At 45.7% G+C, this 19,201-nt stretch overlaps 1 protein-coding gene across 1 annotated transcript in view; it reads left to right on the top strand.

Moving 5' to 3' along the window:
• Positions 1-19,201, top strand: part of PRKCH (protein kinase C eta) — a 113,271-nt gene that overhangs the window by 25,217 nt on the left and 68,853 nt on the right. Inside the window, exon 2 of the mRNA XM_039733064.1 lies at positions 1,602-1,665. Coding sequence (XP_039588998.1) covers positions 1,602-1,665 — 64 coding nt within the window. The remainder of the gene's footprint in view (positions 1-1,601; positions 1,666-19,201) is intronic.

Below are 19,201 nucleotides of genomic sequence, written 5' to 3'. Positions count from 1 at the left end.
GTGTCCATAAAATGAGCATTTTGGTAGGATTTTCCCAAGCAGTTGTAGCATCCCTGTTTTGTGTCCCACTGATGAAAGTGTGTGTGTGGCACCTTACAACCATAGCTGGAATCATGTGAATGAAATGTTTGCTCATTCTTTTTCCCGAAAATACTTCTTCTGCTCCACCTAATGAATTCCCAGCAGTTTAAGTAACAATTTCTCTACTTCTGCAACAAATTGTGAGCTAGGGAAATGTATGGCTGTCTGTGCTTCCCCTTCACTTACCCCTGAAGGCTGGTTGTTTTTTTTTTCTGGGCTGTGTCAGCATTCTGTACCTTAACCCTGCAGAGTCAGCCCAGCTCAGACACCTCCTCCCACCTACAGCTGTGCAGGTGCTCTGCTTCCATTTGTAGCTTGGCTGTTTGGCTTCTCTTTAGGGTTCACCTTTCTGTTTTTTCAGTATCTTAATATTATTGCTTGTTAGGTTTGTGGCAACAGCATTTTTTTGGAAACCAGGAGCAAATGTCTGGGTCAGGGGTGGTCCATGGCCCTGGCTTGGGGAGCTCAGGTTGATGCTGGAGGTTTATTTCAGTGCTGTGCTGGGTGTTTACACTGGAGAGGAATCAAAGGGCTCACGGGGTACAGGAGGCAGCCTGAGCTCATCATCCTCTGGTTGTACAGGAGGAGCAGGGAGGGTTTGGATGAACGATCCATTAATTCCCCCAGAGAGCTCCATTTTCAAAATTCCTGTTCTGCACAGGTGATCCACACCCACGAGGTGTAAGCTCCTCTTTGCTAATTTCAGCCTTGAAATTCAGGAGGTGCCTTGTTACTTATTTCTTTGGTTTTTTTAACTGAGATTTCTGTGTGACAGCCTGACTCAAATGTCAGGAATCCTTAGCTGGCAAATAAATAAATAAATAAAAACCAAAACAACAACATGAAAAGCAAGACCTTTATTGAAAATGTATCTCAAAATGAAAAAAATCTACTCACCAAAAAATAAATGCTTTCTTTCAAGGACAGGCTGACTGACACTGGGATTGAATCTCTGATCCCTAAAATTATGTTCTGTATCTCTGTCTCTATCTAATTTAGATTAAATGACAAGAAGTCCTTAGGTAACAGCACCAATAGTTTTCTATTTCCTATGGTTTAAGGCCAAAAGGTGATTTATGTAAGAAATAAGCATTTGCCTCAGCAATGATGGTATTTTGAGAGACTGAAACAATTTCACTGAGATAAAATATAATAGAGAGGAAATATCCATGTAATACTGGAAACAGCTGCACATTGATCTTTTCAGAGAATTCAGGGTTAGTCCTGCTTCATTTATCTCACAAATTGGAACACTACTAACTGTATTTTAAGTTTGTTTTTTTTTCAACTTCTGTTTCTTCTAGCAAGGTTGAGATTGTTCAGCACTTCCAGGAAAAAGGAAGACTCAAGTTCCTTATTTTTGATGGAGCCCTGAATGCTGAACAATTTGGGCACCAGATGTTTGATTTTATTTTATTTTTTCAATTACGGTGTGCATGAGAATATATACACCTTCAAATATTATCAGATTTCTGCCTCAAAGAAACCAATCTTCTAACACTTCCTTTGCTTTTTTTCAGGTGGATTTGGAGCCAGAAGGCAAAGTGTTTGTTGTCATAACTCTGACAGGAAACTTCACAGAAGGTAAGGGAGTTGCTCTGGCTTCTTTCCGTTCAGAGCTGGACTGGTCTGTGTCCCTGCCATCAGCTCCAGAGCACTGCAGAGGTTTGGATTCTTCAGGGGCCACATGCTGTGCTGTGCCTGAGGTTTTCTGAGTGATGGGGCAAATCTGGAAGGGGCTGTTGGTGGCAGCTGGAGCTGTGTGTGCCCTGTGCTCTATCTCACACCTGGGGAGCTTGCTGGTCGTGCTCTCTCTGGTTTATTTCCTTGAAGCTGTCCTTCAGACAGGTTGTTTTTGTCACTCCTGTTTTTCACCTGGCTGCCTCTTGAAGGGCAAGCTGAGGAGAAAGCAGAGCATGTTTAAAATAGGGATGTGTAAAACATCTGGGTGATTTTTGTTCCATAATGGTTCACATCTACTTCCTGACCATTTCTGTTTGCTGCATTCCCTTTGCACAGGAAGCTTGCAAGTTTTTAGTGTGACAGCTGCCCTAAAAAAGTATCTGGGCAGTTTTTTTTTTCCTGTTAACTACATTTTATAGTGTGATGGTTTTGATGTGCCTGTTGTTTATTGTGATACCAGTCATGAGTGTGGATGTGAGCTGTGCTGCAGCAACCCAGGAAATCTCTGTATTTGTACCCCGAGAACAGGGAGAGTGCCAAGGTGTGCTGGGGAGGCCTGCAGGAATTTCTTGCAGGGATGAAAAGGATGCTAGAAATTGGCTTTCATTGCCTATGACAAAGACAGGGGTGGAAAGAGAAGAAAACTGAAGTGCTTTAGTGACTGACATCCCAGTTGTATCCACGTGCAGGAGTGCTATACCTGGCCATTTAAAGCAGGGTTGAGCAGGGATGGTGGGCATGAGCAGGAATCCAGAGTGTGTTTCAAACCTGTGCTGGTGGCTGAGCATGTTGCTAACAAGGTCTCAGAGATGAGAAATGCAGAACTCAGATGTTTGTACAGCTACTGCTTTCCAAGGGAAATGGGAAATGTTGGAAATAATTTACTTCTCTTTCCTCCGTTGTTCTTGAGGATGTGTAGACTTACAGAACAGGAACATCAAAGGTGGCTCTTGGGTTTTTTTTCTTGTCTGGTTGTTCCCATGTATGGTCACATTGGAAAAGTCTTAATCCAGGGCAAGCTTGATTGCAGATATTGACTTTTCCCAGTCATTGGGTAAAGGAGGTATTCATGAAGAATCAGGGGTTTCCCTTTGATACACAGAGAGGTCTTGTTCATAATATCATATTTAATTCTGCTTTTGTCTGTTTTGCTGGAAATGTGGAGGCTCTGAATGGTATTTGAATTTTAAGGGTTTTTTGGAAAAAAGTCTGAGAATAATTTATTTTAAATAATAATTTATTATTTTCATTATAATTTATGACTTGAAAGCTCAAAAAGCAGCTTCCCACTTGTTCCCCTGATTTGGAGGGCAGACACTGCCACATCATCCCTGCTCCCTATGACTTCTTATTGTTTTGACGTCTTGTTGTTTTGTTTATGGAAATAGCCAAATTCACAGGAGCTCAGGCACCATTGTCTACCTCCAGTAAAGTGAAAGTCCAAAAAGTGGGCAAAGAGAGGGAGGAGGTAGGTGGGATAAGAAGAAAAATTAGAAAAACCCCAAAAACCCCCAACAAAACAATTGAGACTGGGGTTTTAGGCCCACCTGAGACTGCCTTATTTTGTTTGTCCTATTTTGTTTATCCTGTTTTGTTTACTCAACACTGTCAGTCCTGGTGGTGCTTGGACTTTACCTTTAGGAGTGATGGTTTTTTGCTTTGATCAAAAGTTCTTCTGACCAAAACCTTAATTTGGTTCAGCTCACCTACAGCAGGGATGGGGGAGCAGGGTGTGACTCCTGTGAGTCTGACAGGGGCATTTGGGATCTGTCAGGTTGTGAGGGCAGTATAGCAAACATGCAGCTGCAAAGGGGTCAGTTCTTTGCAGGTTCCCATATGGATCTCCTGTCCATCACTGCTACCCTGCTGTTTTGAGGCAGGGAGATCTGCCTGTTTGATGTGTTAAAAATACATGTAGTTTTTTCAGAAAAAGAAAGGAACAGAGCAATAGGAAGTGAGGGAGGCCTAGAGAAATTATACCTGCCTCTCTTTATTTTCTCTGCTCGGATATAATTGCTGTGCTAAGCTGTATTTGATTATATTAACTACCCTCATTCAGCTGACATTTCCTGTGTACAGCAACTGGTGCAAAATTAAAATGAAAATCTCCTTACCTTGGGAGGAGATTACCTCTCAGAGAAATCACAGAATACTCTGAGTTGGAAGGGACCCACAAGGGTCAGCAAAGTCCAACTCCTGAGCTCCCTGAGGGTGACACATCCCTGGTGGCCCTGGCACCCAGCTGGGTGGGGGAAGCACACTCTTCCCCAGCCATCTCCCTCACTGAGCCAGGAGCTGGTTCAGTCCAGGCTGTTTTACAGAGAAGGGGAGGACTGACTTCTGCCTGCCAGACTTCAGGCATTGCTTAGGGATTGATTTCCTGCCTCTTCTCAAATGAATTTATTTACGCTTTTCTGGGTTTTCTTTATTTCAGCCTTTTAGGATTTTTTTTTCAAGTCATACAATTCCTTTTGAAAACTTTCTTATTCCTTTTACTCTGGATATAAATATGATTTCCCCCACCCCACCAAGGGTGCCTTTAGCATTCCTTTCCTCTGTCTCTGTGTCTCTTTGCTTCTGCTCTCTTAAAAGTAGTGAATGTACCTTCTCTGAGGTGTGTTTTTGCAGTGGATGTGCCCTGTCTGTGGATGTGAGGCATGTTGTCAGCTGAGGAGCTGGGAACAGGAGCAGGGTGCAGGGTATGGGACCCCACCAGGCTCTGCCCAGCCCTGGGGACTGCAGGAGCTGTGGTTTAACAGAACCTCCCTGCCTGTCATCCATGTGTGTGCCAGGATCTCCGAGATAATCCACAACATCTCAACTCTTGCAGACCCCCTTTAAAGGGAGGAAATCTGCTTTATTGCTCTCTTACACACGTAGGGCTCTTGAGGTGCCCCAGAGGGTGTTGCTCAGCTGGTGACATGAATTCAGACCTCCTCTCCAGTGCTTGTTGCTTTTTCCCACTGAATACTGGTTTCAGCTGTGAAAGAGCAAACCCTGAATTAGCTCTTCTTGAGCAGGATATGATTGATTTGAAATCAATTTGAAATTTGATATGATTGATTTTGAAACCTTGCAGTGAGTGTGGGTGAACCCCTGCTGTGGTTTGTGCCTCTGGACCCCTGTGAGAAGTCAGAAGAGATTCCCAGGAGCTGGTGGTGGTGCTTGGACCAGGCTGTTTGGCTGCAGCAAGGTCAGGCTGGACACTGAGAGGCCCCAGGTGTGTGCCTGGATGGGTTGAACCTCTTCCCTTGCAACCCTGGAGTCCCAGAGCCAGCCCAGTCTCCTCTCAGCTTTGCCTGCAAGGTGTGCTGCGTGCCCTCAGTTTGCCACCTCTCTGTTTGCTCTATTTAATTCTGAGCAGAGCTAATTAAATTAATACAAATGAAGTATCTGACTGAATTAATGAATGAAGCAAGCCCTGTAGAAAACAGTGTGTTTCTATTTTAGTGCTTTGAACTCTTGTAATTTGCCTCTTTTTTTCTCATGTTGTCACTCAAAGTGATAATTCTGGCTTGAAGTTCAGTTTTAATTTCATCATTCTAAAATAAGTAATAGTTGTTTCTTTTCTTTCTGTGTCAGTAAAGACAATGACAAATTTGAGTTCTGGGCAAGAAATAGAATGACAAGAATATTGAAAAGCCAAGTGAGTCGGTAGAGTGGATATAGCACCTATTACTAAATATTTCATGTTGGTAGGGTTTGCAGCAGCAAGGAATCATAGAATCGTATTGGAAGGGACCTTTAGGATCATCTAGTTCCATCCCCCCAAGGAGGAAGCTGAACCTGCTTACCTACAGGCAACCTAAGAAAAAGGTTCAGGAAGCCCAAACCTGCTTCTGGGCCAGGAAATGCTTCTTTGTTTTGCAGCTGGCACATTGAAATGGTTTGTCCTCAAACACAGACAGTCTTGGTCTTTGGCTGTCATTTTTCTTATAACACATTTTTCTAACACCAAGTTTTTTTAAAGAAATGTTTTCTCTGACAGGTACCACTAAAGATCTGCAGCCTTAAAGTGTGAAGTGGAACATAAATATTGTGCTAACAAGATCCTTCCTCTGCACTATAATGTAGCTCCTCAGCCCCATAAAATTTCTATGACAGATCTGTTATCAGGTTCTTGCACAGCAGGGAGGAAAAAGAGTTTTACCAATCCTCTGTAAACTGCAATAATGACTGCTTTCAGCCCATCTTTTATAGTTAAGGGAATAAATACTGGAAACTAGGAAGCAGGAATAAAAAAATGCCCTGTTCTCATCCTCTGTTTTTTTTAGGCCATTCTTCTCTTTTGGTTTACTGGCTCTAGCAGAGTTCTAAAGCTTATAGTAGACACCACTTAGAAAACCTGCTGGCCCAAACAGGACATATCAATGCAGAATAAGGTAAAGAAAGTTCTGCTGTCTTTGGTTCACAGTCTGAGGACATGGAAGTCTTTAATGTCTATCCCAGTCTTATGTGGCAGAGACCAGCAGGAAACATGCATTTCTACACTCTTGTATTTTTTTCCAGTGTCTACCCTTTTTAAAGTTCTTTACACTTGTCACACCTGTGTGCTGTAGGCAAGGGATTTCCAGATCCATTCCATGTTGGTTCAGCTCTGCATTTTCAGATGGAGATAGGTCAGGACAGTGTTGAGTCACATGGGGCAGAAAATACACCCTGAGTGAGCCCTTGCAGGGACCAGGAATGTAATCCACAAATGCTGTGCATCTCTGTGTGGCAGGCAGGTGAACTTCAGTGGATCCCCTGAAAGATTTCAGCCTTGCTGAAAGATTTCAGTCAAGTTAAAAAATAAAATGCCAGGTTAAAAAGTAAAAAGTTTCCAGAAGCTGATCTTGAAGTCCTGAGCAGGTATTGGTCTCCTGGAGGTCACACTCTGCACACCCCAAGAGAGGTTTATCAGCCAAGCCAGGGGAAGCAAGAGCAGCTCTGTTCTTGTCCTGAAGTCTCCATGAGTTTCTTTTTTTGTATTTCAAAGTGAAACTTTCAAAATGTGCACATTGCATTTCACATGTAATAAATATTGCTGAGAGAACCTGAGTGTTCTTGCACCCTGGAACTGATATCTCACATATGTCTCTCTGCTGTTAAAAAAAAAAAAAAAGAAAACAAAACAAAGCAAGTTTGTTAAATTCTGAATTTTCACAGGCAAGTAAACAAACAAAGCTGTTTATTCCTGGTAGCAGGAAGAGCCAAACCCTGGGAAATGAAGTGATTTGCTTGGTGTTTATGGAGGGCCTGTAATGCAGAGGCAGGAGGAGAACAGCATCCCAGCCTGACACATATCCACAAGACTACTTTTATTTCTCAGAGAATGATCCATTTGAGCCCCACAGCTACTGCAGTGTGTCTAAGGCCAAGAGGTGTTTGTCAGTAATTTGTGACTTGTCAAGATCTGCCAACTGCAGAGATACCCAGGCACTGTAAAAATGCAACAAACAGCAATACCAGGGATAACTTCACTTCCTCAGTGGACTGTGTTTTGTCTGGGCTCTGAAACCTAGAGATAAATATGCAGGCTTGCAATCAGTGGGATTTCGGTGTTCCTGGCTGTAATGAGGAGCAGAGGTTTCTTTGCTTTATTTCCATGTGATTCCTGGAAGAGGTGATGGTAGTTCCTAGGGGAGGTGAAATCTCCTTGGCCTTGGAGGACAGGGCTGTGCTGGAGCTGGTGTTTGTGCTGCAGTGGGGCAGGATGGGGAGTGTGGGATGGAAGGAGAGGAACATGGAGCTATAGGAGGTGAGTGCTGGGATCCAGGGATGATAGCACAGCCTTGGGTGCTGCACCCTGATGCTGTCTCATGGTCATTCCTCTCTCTACCCAGTGTGGTTGAATGCATCTGGATGATACCCTGGACTGGGATGAAGGGGATGCCCTGACAGTAGCACACCTCAGACTGTACCCGAATTTCTCTAGACCACAATTTGTGAGGTGCCTGATTGATGGAATAGATAAATGGCTGTCCAGAAGCTTCGGTGCCTTACCAGGGGTCACTCTGTAAATCTGTGCCAGAGACTGCAGGGAAAAAAATACCAACAAAACCATGCTGTTCATTTTTTCATCTCTCTCTCTCTTTATATCTATATATACACACTCACACATATATATACATGTATGTACATATAACTTCAGCTCCACCAACTGTCAAATTAGGCTGTATCCAATTTAATATCTGAGCCTCTCAACTCTGGCTGCTGGAGGAGACTCCTGATTTAGGTGGTACCACCCCAGTCGAGGGTTTTCCTTGTGTCTGGGTGCCTGGCAGCCCAGCCTGTCCAGTGTCCAGAAGTCCTTGTCCCCTGAAGGTAACAGATGCTGTTGTGCTGCAGTGTTTAATTACCTCAGTTTACCTGGGAGGTGATTATTATTATTATTATAACAATTCAGGCATTGTTAGTGCTCGTGGGGAGACCCAAGGGTTCCTGTGGCTCCACAGACATCAGGAGGATCAGCAGCATCAGTCTGCTGCTTGGTGAGGCTGTTGTACAGTTCAGTCCTGCACCTCACTGCAGGGGGACAACATGTCCCAAATAAACAAGGGCAGGACTGGGTCTTCAGCATTAGGTGAGCTGGAATGGAGCTGTAGGAGCAGAGCTCATCTTCTAGTGGTGCTTTAGGAGGTGAATACTCACCCTTGCAATTTATACACCTCTGTTTTAGGTTGTTCCAGACCATGCCCGGCAGAAAATAATGAGTTTCCTGCTCTCCAGTGCCAGCTGTTTTTGTTTCCTGGAGTGCTTCAGCAGCAATGATTCTGTTTGTTTTCCAGAATGAAATGCTGAATCAAAACAGAGCTTTGAGCAAAGAGATCCTGACGTTGTTTGGCCAGGGTGACCTCAAGCTTGGCAGAGGCAAGAGAGGGAGGGATGAAAGCTTCTGCTGTCCCCGTCTGCTGTCTTTGGGGAAAATTTGTGATGTGGAATAAACTGCATGCCATCAGCATGGCTCGGGGTGCTGTGGACACCACCTGCACTGAGCCACCCCAGTGGCTGCTGCTCCTGGCACCGCCAGCACTGCTGGTGGTTGCAGATGAGGGAGTGAGACAGTTTCATAATTGAGGGTAAATCTGTCTGTCTGAAAAGGATGCTCTTGGGTTTCCCTGGGGCTGCTTTGAGTGAGGCCAGTTCTGCACCAGCTGTCTGGACTGGGAAATTGGAGCAGGGCTGTGATTGGTTTTTTGGGCCAGAATTCTCCCTGACTGAGCTCAGCCCTGCCCTGGGTGCTGCAGTGAAGCAGGAGGGGGAGCCCCAGCAGTGGTGCAGAGGAGGGAGGAAGGCAGGAGGTCTGGCTGTGCAGGTGTCCTGCTCTCCTTGTCCCATCTGCTGAGACACAGGACAAGGGCAGTGAATGGTGGAAACACTTGGAAAAGTTGCTGGGAGAAGAATTAGAGCCATAAGGGTCTGCAAGAAGGACAGAGATAAGGCATATAAGGAGAAGATAGAAGGAAACAGGAGACTGATGTGGGGAGTGGTGATGGATGGGTATGGGCAGGAGTAGTCAGAAAGAAACAGCTTAAAAGAAGCCCAAAAGGTTAAAGGAGGTGGGAGGAGGAGAATATGGACGGAGGAATTGTAGAGGAGCTGCAGGGGACAGGAAAGGCTGCAGCAGCAGCATAACTCTGACCACCAAAGCCAGTTTCTTGCTGGAGCCTGGAACTGTTTTTAATCCCAGAATCTCAGCTCTTTTCTGCCGTCTAGCTGCCAGACTTGTTGAGCATGTGTGTCTGTCACTAGCACTGATCCACACAGTAAAGCAGAATCCTTTCCTGGGAAGTGTGTTCCCCTGTTAGTGCTCTCCTCTCTCCCTGGAGCTGTGCTCAAAACCACAGCCTTGCTGCTGAGCCAGGACCAAGGAGACTGCTGCAGTTCCAGCAGAGGAACTTGCTTCCAATAATAACTTTCTTTGTTCATAAAATGTAGGAAATTGCTTTAAAGCCAGAAACCTTTTCATTTGAAGGATATCACTAGAGAATAAAACTCAAAAGTCAGGCAATGCTGAATTTTTATGTCTATAACATGTCCTCCCTGTATGTTCACAGTACAGACCTGCAGATCTCACTTGCAAGTCAGCAAGGATAAAGGCAGAAAAATGTTTCTTGTCCAGCTTGCCCAGGTCAGAGTTCTTGGGTGAGGAATCCTTGCTGAGTGACAGCCTCATTCTAGTCCTACACCTGTTTTTACTTACATTGACTCTGGTTCTGTGTTTCACTCATGAATGGGAGGCAAAGTGGGGGAAAAAAGCCCTTCAAGGGAAGTGTCCAATTGCATCCAAAAGGGCTGATGACAACTTGCACGTGAAGGCCGTGGCAGAGAAATCCCTGTGTCCCATGACCTGGCTGGAAAATGGCTGTGTGGGAAGGTAGTGCTGGAAGGAAGGCAGGGTGCTGTGTGGGGGGAGATCTGCTTAAACCTGTGTGAGGGCTGTTGTGACCTTCAAACCACGGGCTGGCTTTCATCTCCTGTCACTTGAGCCTAAACAAATTCCCTCCTGAAGTGTCCCTTCCCCATTGAAGGACTAGGAAAAAAGATGAAGCGAGGTACAGGTTTCAGGTATCTCTCACAAACTCTTGGGGAAAGTGACTTTCTTCCTACTCACACACCTCTGCTTGTTTGTTAATTGAGAGGAGTGAGATGGGAGAGCCCGTGGGGAGGCAGGATATGTATTTACTGCTGCTCTTACACCTGCTGGAGAGGGGCACCTGTTAGGGAGAATGAAATTGATGGTGTCACATTATGGAACTGCTGACACCAGACTGCCCAAGCAGTCTGATGGAGAGTCACCATCCCTGGCAGTGTTCAAGAAACAGCTGGACATGGCACTCAGTGCTGTGGTTTTGTTGACAATGTGATGTTTGGTCAAGGGTGGACTCAATGATCTTGGAGGTCTTTTCCAACCTCTATGGTTCTATGAGCCTGAGCTGAGGCAGGCAGAACCCTCTCCATGTGGTAGCCAGCATTTTTAAAGCTGTATTTGTTTGAGTTTGGGACATCTGCTTTTGAAATCCCAGAGACATATTTCAGAAGTGGAGAAATATGTATTGCAGGGTGAAAACCATGTTTGGGAGGAGATGGGGAAGGGGAGAGAATCAGGTCTGGCTGTGTTGGCTGCTGGGAAGCTGTTGGGGCCAACTGCATTTCCTGAAAGCCTTGGGAAATCCCTCTGGGAAATCCCAATAATCCCCTGGCATTGGGAGGGGCAGAGCACTCATGGTCCCTACCATCTGCAGAAGTTTCAGGATGGATTGTGTGATCATCCCCTGCCTGAGCACTGAGTATTTCCTTGCTGCATTGCCAAGGAAATCGGGAATGCATTGATGAGAAGAGGTGCTGCTTCTTGGCAGAGCTCTTCCCAATAAGCTGGGAATACAAGAGGCTGAATTTACTTTTCTTGACAGATGCTTTGCTGTGGCAGTGTCTCACTCAGCCCATGGTGTGTGGGAACCTGCGTGGGAGAGCGACATGGTAAACAACCTGCTTTTTAAGGCTGTTGAAATTAGAGGACTCATTGGCAAGCTGCCACATGGAAATCTCAAAGGTTCCTGGGTCAGCTGAGGGATCAGAGCTGAGTTTGTTGCTGGGCCACTTTGGCTCCTCAGCTGTGGAGTGACCAGTCCACCAGGAGAAGCCAGGTGTAGCAGGGTGGTGATTCAGGTGTTGATCATCCTGCCCAGCGAGCCCAAGGCCAGTGCACCTCCAGGGGAAAAGCTGAGGCCTCTCATGGCAGCAGTCGGAGGCCCCAGTGGCAGAAAAAGGGGAATGTTTAACTTGTCCTGCTGAATTAGCTTTTCCAGGTACTCTGCTCCTGACTAGAGTCCATTTGTGCTTTGGGATACAGTTTGCTTTCTCGTGGAGAAAAGTGCAGTGCTCTTGGTGAGGAAGGCTCAAGATTTCATCCTAGGGATGGCTGCTGTGTTGAGTAATGGTTACTTATTTATGGAGATGCTGCAAAACTTGGGGATGCTCTGGACACAAGATGCTTGATATTCCCGTCTCAACTGGCCTTTTGTTCATCCTGGTTGCTTTGTGTGTTTTGTCTTTGTGTTCCATCAAGAGTGTTCTCCTGCTGCTTCTTTTGAGGTTGATATTAAACCTGTGGCTAGCAAATTGCACTACCTGGACATAAAAGTGTGAGTTTTCAGCAGATTTAGTTGATTGTCAGACATTGTGGGAACATCCTTGTTTCCATACCAAAGCAGCCAACTTCTGAAGCTGCCCCCGTGCCCAAAAAGGGGAATGTCCCCAGAACATCCACTTCAAAAATACCTTTAAGCTGCACTTGGTTAAAAATAGGTTTGCCTTGGATCTCGTGCTTCCCTGTGTGGGCAGGGCCTCCCAGGAGCAAGTTGTGATCCCTGCTGTGGAAGCACCCACAGCAGTGAGCTGCTGGTGGCTGTGACACGCAGGAGCCCCCAGGAGCAGGGGGGGTTCAGGATCTCCCTGCCACCAATTCTGCTTTTCTAGAGGATTTTGCACAAGTGATGGGAGCTTTGACTTATAAATGCTGTCACTCTATTGCTGCTACTTCTGCTCTGCAGCTGGTTTGAGATCTTCTAAATCAGAGGGGTTCTGGTGCATGAATTAATCATGGCAAAGATCAAAGTTGCCTTGTTAGCTTTATTTTCCTGGTTTTAATGAATAATGTATTAAAATAGTTTCCTTGCCTAGTAAATCACATCTCAACATTTTTCTCTTGAGTTTAGTAAGTGGGAAGGACCAACAGGAGGTTTTGCAATGGAAATTTGCTTGCATAAGCCCAGGGAAATAGTAATGATTGTAATTGTGAGGGGAGGAGGGAGAGGCATCAGTTTGTTAAGGCTCTAATGAGCCATGCAGTGAGAAGTGTTTTGGGTTTTGTTGGGGTTTTTTTGCCTGTTCTTATGAGTTATGGAGCAGTTGAATGCTGGTATGTCACAGATGGCAGGGAGAGGACTCCACTGTGAGAAGGGGACAGTGGGTCTAGGGTGACTTTTAGATTCTGCTTCTGCTGGAAGACCTTGTTCAGCTACAGCCAGAGGGACAACCTGTCTGGGATACAACCAGACTGATTTATTTTGTTTTTGAAACTGTGTCTTGCTGGGTAAGGGACAGATAGGAGGTGGCATTCTGGTCACAGTGCCAGCCTGGGGCTCTGACAGCCTCTGTTCAGTGCTCAGGTTTCTCTTGTCTCCCTCAAATCCCTCTTCTGATTTTTAAATAAAATCCTTTTCTCCTGGAGTCTCCTCTCTGTGCAAGCTGAGACGGTTCTTTGCCATTGTTGCCCAAGCCTGGTTTCTCTGGCAAACAAATATATCCTGAGGTTTTGCAAATGAATGCAAAAACTTGCAGAGATGGAATTGTAAGGTTACTCACTATAGAAATGAGTGGAAAGGCTTTTCTGTTGACATTTTTCAGCCTTGTGCAACATACCGTTGTGCCTTGCTTCAGAGCTGTCAACATCTGCACACAAATGTCTAAAACCAACTTTTCTTAGGGGAAAAAAAAACTTTTCCAAGAAAAATCATGTAATAGCACATGTGGAAAAGCTGCTCTGTGCACATCTGAAAACCTGTGTGGCAGTTGGGATTAAAACTCTATGCAAAGTAACCTGTATGGTGTTCATAACTGGTTGGGAGACTTGAAGAGGCAGAAAAATACTTGTTTTAGAGGTTCTCAAGCTGCCTTCTTCCTTCTCTCTCATGTTCTCACAGAAGTTATGCAGAAAAAACCCAAAAAAGGCAGCTATTTCTCCCTCAGTCCCAGCACTGGGCTGTACCCTTGGCTTTGCAGCCATCTCCCCTCTTGAAGATGAGGATGCTCCCAGCAGCCACACACTGGTCACTCCAGCTGTGCAGAGCTGTCCTGCTCTCCCTGGTGCTGCCACAGCCAAATCCAAGAGGCTGAAGAAAACTGAGCCCCCCAGAAGTTGCTCTTCTGTCTTAGCTACTGGTACCACCAGAGCTTTGGCATCATTGTGTAATTATTCTAGAAATAAGCCTGTGGTGGGCTTTTTCTCATGCTCACCAATATTGTTGTGTGAACCTCGCTGAGCCTGTTCTCACTGCTGCCACCTGAAACATCATCCTTCAGTCCTCAAATGCTGTTAATCACTGAGAGCTGAGATGAGTTTATGTCCTAGGTCTGGCGAGAAAACAAGGAAGATGGATCTGCCCTACTTCTGCACTTGGACAAGAAACAGAGGTCTTGCCCCCAGTGCACAGTTCTGTGTGATTTGATGCAGGGATGATTACATGTTTGCTTTTCCAAGACTGCTGATAGTGCTGTTTCACATTCCTGAGTGGGGAAAACTTTTCTTGGATTCAGAGCATCATTGTTCCTTCTTACTCTTTCAGACAATATTGACAGGTTGGCATCTTAAAAGATGAGCTGCCCTTAACATGGCTTTTCCGTGAAGCCCTGGAAGACAGCATAGTGCTGCCAGCCCTAGCTGCCTCTTTCTCTGATCTTCACACAAAACTTCATCCAGTTTCAGAGGGCAAAACAGCAGCTGGATCAAACTTAGGTCCCAGCCTGTGTTTGATGTGCCACATGTTTGCTTTGCAAGGAGCCTCTCCTGGGGCTGGAACCAGAGTGCAGAGACCGGATCGTGCACAGATTGGCAAAAGCTGCAGGAGGATCAACTTCTGCTGTAGAGAAACCCCATGTGGTCAGCATGGTCTTTGTGGAGGTGGCTGTTTTTCACCTGTTTGATTTGTGCATCCACCTTAACTTTTGAGGGGAACTGAAGAAAAGCTTTGTAATTAAAAAAAAAAAAAGGCTTTCACTCTGCAGTACTAATATTAGAGAAACAGAATAGGATGTTTAAATCCTTTTCTCTTTTCAGGGTCAGGCTGTCAGCTTCTTCAATGGTGTGTTTGTGTTTATAGCATTTTAATTAGCAAAGCTTCTCGTGGTTTTGACCATCCACAGGATTATGGTGATAAAACTCCTGCTTAAAAGATGCAAAACCTTAGTAAGGGATTTTTGTCATAACTTACATGTTTTCCAGCCAGAGAAATAAACAGATTGGTTTAGCCTCAGTTTATATTCAGTAGATGTGAGGAAGCCCACTGTTAGGTAAATACTGAAAGAGCACCTAACACCTACATACTGATGGCTGGAGGGTGTAAGGGGGGTGAATTAATTTACTTGGTCTAATTTATGTATTCTTTTCCTAAAACACCCACTACTACTCACTGTTAGGGCATGAGCTAGATGAGCATTTAGCATGATCTGAGATTGTTGTTCAGTGCTGTGGTGCTTGCAAGAGATGAGGGTTCCTTAATCTTATATCTTGATTTTTATACTCCAGTAAAATTAGTTGTTAGTCTTTGCTCCATGCTTGTGTGTCACTCAGTCCAAAGGGAGCTTGCCTGGAGTGCTCCAGGGGAGGATAATGTGCATACTGCTCCTGGTACTGTAAAAAAAGGCTCAATTAAATTTTTACTTATTAACATTATTGATTTAAGGCTTTTATATTGCTTTTTAAAATATCTTCTTTCAAATTAAAATGCCATGGTGCATATGGGAGGGTAACACTAGGTAACTTACTTCCAGCAGATGAGACCTGACTTGAGCCAAACAGTTCCAAACACACCACTTCACCCTGCGCTCTTCCTCTTGTTTTCCTGCTGTAGTTATACCACCACTGGAAGGATTTGCCTGCCATAACCCCCTGGAATACAGACTGGGGCAGGGGGGAAAGGAGGGGTCTCTGCCAGGGCAGGTGGGGTGGTAATAGGGGCTGTGAGTGGGTGAGGAGGTGCTGGTGCTTGCACGTGTCCTCAGATGACTTGGTGGATTATTTATTCTCCTCTCCCGCTGCATGTATAATTTTCACTGCCATAAACACACGTTCAGTGTGAGTGCAGAGGAGGAAAGGGGAAGAGGCTTTTTAGTGCTGAACTTTGTAGTTAAGTTTTGCACAGAGGCAGGCACAGTGGATACCCCGTACTTACAAATGGCCCAATTGAACCACGGATGTGGAAACTCCCTTCACTGAGCAATTACTTGTCTGCTTTTATAGCAGTATTTGGACATTTGAACCGTTCATGGTGGTTGTTGCTTTACCAGAGGTTAGAGGGTTTTAAAAGTCTGGGTTTCTGTAATGGTCTAGAATGGCTTTGTTTTGTAAAACACTCTCTGTGTCCAGAAGGAAAATATTTATCCTATAGGAAACAGGCCAGAATGCAAAACATAAGCTGGGAAAACATCTCTGATGGCTTTATATCCTCTGACAGCAAGGATGGGAGGCATGAGGGGCTGCTGCATTGGCCACCCTGTCACTGAATCACAAACTCGTTTGAGTTGGAAGAGACCACCTCATTAAAGATCACCTCATTCCCACCCTCTTCTATGGGCAGGGACACCTTCCACTATCCCAGGCTGCTGCAAGCCCCATCCAGCCTGGCCTGGAACACTGCCAGGGATGGAGCAGCCACAGCTTCTCTGGGCAACCTGTGCCAGGGCCTCACCACACTCCCAGGCAAGAATTTCTTTCTAATAACTCGTCTAAATCTACTCTCTTTCAGTTTGGGTCTGTTCCCCCTTGTCTAGCACTACATACCCTTGCAAACAGTCTCTCTTCAGATTCCTGGTAGGCTCCCTTCAGGTACTGAGAGGCTGCATTAAAGTCACCCCAGAGCTGCCTCTTCTCCAGGCTGAGCAGTCTCAATTCTCTCAGCCCTTCCATTAGCAGGCTTCAGTGCTGTGTTGGTGGATGATTTCTGCCCACAGCCTCTCACCCAGTGGCACTGGGACCTGCTGAACAGATGTGCTGGGTGTGAGCTGAGGAACTGCCCTCCTGCTGGTTGGGAGGAAGGGGGTTTTGGTAGCCATATGTTTCACCATTTCAAAATCACTCGCAGCTTGTTGGAGGGGTGAACTGGCCAGCTCCACGGTGTGGTGTGTGGGATGCATGAGCACCCAAGCCTTGAGACAGAGGGATTTATTCTGTGGGATGTTGTTACATATGTAGATCCAGTGAATCATGTGGTGGATGGTCTCCTGCAGCTATACCTGGGCTCAAGGTATGGCTGAGGTTGTGCTGGGCTCTCCCTCTCCTTTTCACTTGAGCCAGCACCAGGAAATGGGAAGAAGAGTGCCAAAAAGAGTTGATGGCATGTGGAAAGTAATCCATGCCTTCCTGAAGCCTGCTTAGTAACACTCAGATGTTATATTGTAAATTGAGATGAACATAAGCATGGGTGAGGATTACCAGAAAGATGTGCAGTATCAGCAGAACATTAGCAGGGTCTGACAGCCAAGTAGTGGGAGAAAGTGTGAAATTTGAAGAGTGTTTTAAATATGCGTTAGCTTTTAGCAAAGAAAATACCCCAACTTGTGGCATGGGCATTAATGACAAGCAGGTCTGCAAGATGGAGCTGTTGTGCTGTGGGATTTTGGTGTCTGGAGAGTGGGGCATGGAAGCTTCAGGCTGACCCTGGATGTGATCCACCAGTCCAGGCAGCATGGAGACTCCTCTGTAGCCCAGGAAAAAGCAAGTGCCTGTAATTTTTTGGGCTTTGTGAACTGTTTCAGAATTACAGTCTGTCTGAAGCTGGGCAAACCACAGGGATGCACAGCAGTGTCCCATGGGTGGCTTTGCAGGCTGTCATTGACTGTCCCCTATTCCTGGTGCCAAGGATTGGTTCCCTCTTGCCATGTGTGGTCTGCACTGCCTGGGAGAGCACCAGGGAGGTGATTACTCCACGCTGGTTCTTGATGGGAGCCATAAAAAAAGCCAGAAGCTGTAGGAGCTAAATTTGGAACATACTCTTTTAAACCCTGCTAAATGAGGGCTTAAAGGGCATCAGCTGTTGGGCTTCTAATGGAGCAGCTGGCATGGAGCAGGCTGGTAACTGGATTGCTTCTTTAGGTGGTTTACTTAGGTGCTCACCACCCACTCACACCCTGTGCTTCCCTTTCCATGGCTCAGAAGTTCTCCTCTCCATGCTGAACACCAATACAGGATAATTTGCCAGTTGAGGTGTTTGGCCCTGACCCAGGAAAAGCACTTAGATGTTTGCCTAAACCTAGATCAGAGTGATGATCTCTTGAATTTCAAGTTAGGCACATTCTGTAATACTATAAGGGTGTTTCTTTTTTTAATTCTCACAGGAAGTTGCAGGAGGCTCAGGCTCAGCAGAACAACTGTCTCTTCACCTTCTTTTTAGAGGACCCTTTGGTTGACCTGTTGAGGTTCTTCTTGGGCTTGTTTCCTATGGTAGATAACAAGGCAGTTGAACTTGTGCAATGGTGGTTGAACGTTTGAAAGGAATATTAAACCTCTACAAATCAGATCTCATTTCTGGAGATCAAAATGACATCTTGTGTGTGGGGAAAAAGGCAAATTATCTCCCAGCTGCAGAGTTCCTCCATCTTGCTGTCATGTGCTTATGGTTGCCCACTGACAGAGGATGCTGAACTAGATGGACCAATGTTCTGATTCAGTCTGGTAATTCCCGTGGTCCCCTGAATCCTGTTGACCTCAGTGGGAATTAAACATGTTTAAGCACCTCCCTACAAAGGCAGGCTCTTCTGTGCCAGTCTCTGCCCAGCTGCTTGGAGCTCTGCACTGAAGAAAGCAGGTTTCTGTTAAATGCTTGGATCAGCCTTACCACATCCTTTTTCTTGGTACGTTGAAATGGGAAAATCCTAATTTACAGCATGTGTTTCCATGTAAAAAATAAAGGCAAGCTGTCCTAAAGTCAAACCATGCTCTGTGTCACAGCGATGCCATCGGGTAGGAGGTTTCCATCAGTGCCTGTGGAAGGGACATGTGCACAAATGGCTGGGAGAGCTCAGCAGAAAGCCCTTGGGCTTTATGGCTGGCTTTGCTTCTAAACGTGTAGCATGAGCACCAAGAGGAATACATCCTGTGGCTCACAGCCCCTTGAAGTGGCTGGGCTCAGTACTGACAGCATGGTTTCCCTTATCTCAACTCCTACAAAGAGGACCAGGAAATATGCCTGTGATGTGGGATTCCTGCATTTCAGGCCTTGATCAGGTTGACAGCTTTTCCTCTATTTCCACCACTCCCTTCTCCCTGGTGGTTAAGCAGCAAAGCCAGTTGAAAGCAGGGAATTGCTCTGCCCCCTTTTTTGTGGCAAGATAAGTGGGAGGGTGACAGCTGTGTTTGGGTCCTGCTGCCAATCCAGTGCTCTGGGAGCTCAGAGACCTGTCCCTTCCTGTGGAATTATATCCATGGAGAGGGTTTGGCAGGAGCTGGCTTTGCTCTTGCATCCAGTCCATGCTCAAAACAAGAGTCCTGAATACAGAACACCGTGGCACAGTCACCTCTGGCACATTCTGTGTTGTCCCCCCTGCCAAAAATGCCCTTGTTTTCACAGCCTTTACTTTGCAAATTAAATAGCTTGAAAACTGCAAATTTCATTTCTTTCTTCTGAGGCAAGTGTGCCCCAGAGGAGGCTTTGATCTGGGAAGCTCAGCTGAGTCTGAC

Source organism: Passer montanus, unplaced genomic scaffold (genome assembly GCF_014805655.1).
Source record: "Passer montanus isolate IOZ18808 unplaced genomic scaffold, ASM1480565v1 scaffold82, whole genome shotgun sequence".
In the NCBI taxonomy this organism is placed as follows: domain Eukaryota; kingdom Metazoa; phylum Chordata; class Aves; order Passeriformes; family Passeridae; genus Passer; species Passer montanus.
The sequence above is the reverse complement of the archived record's forward strand: the minus strand, read 5'-3'. Positions and strand labels throughout refer to the sequence as shown.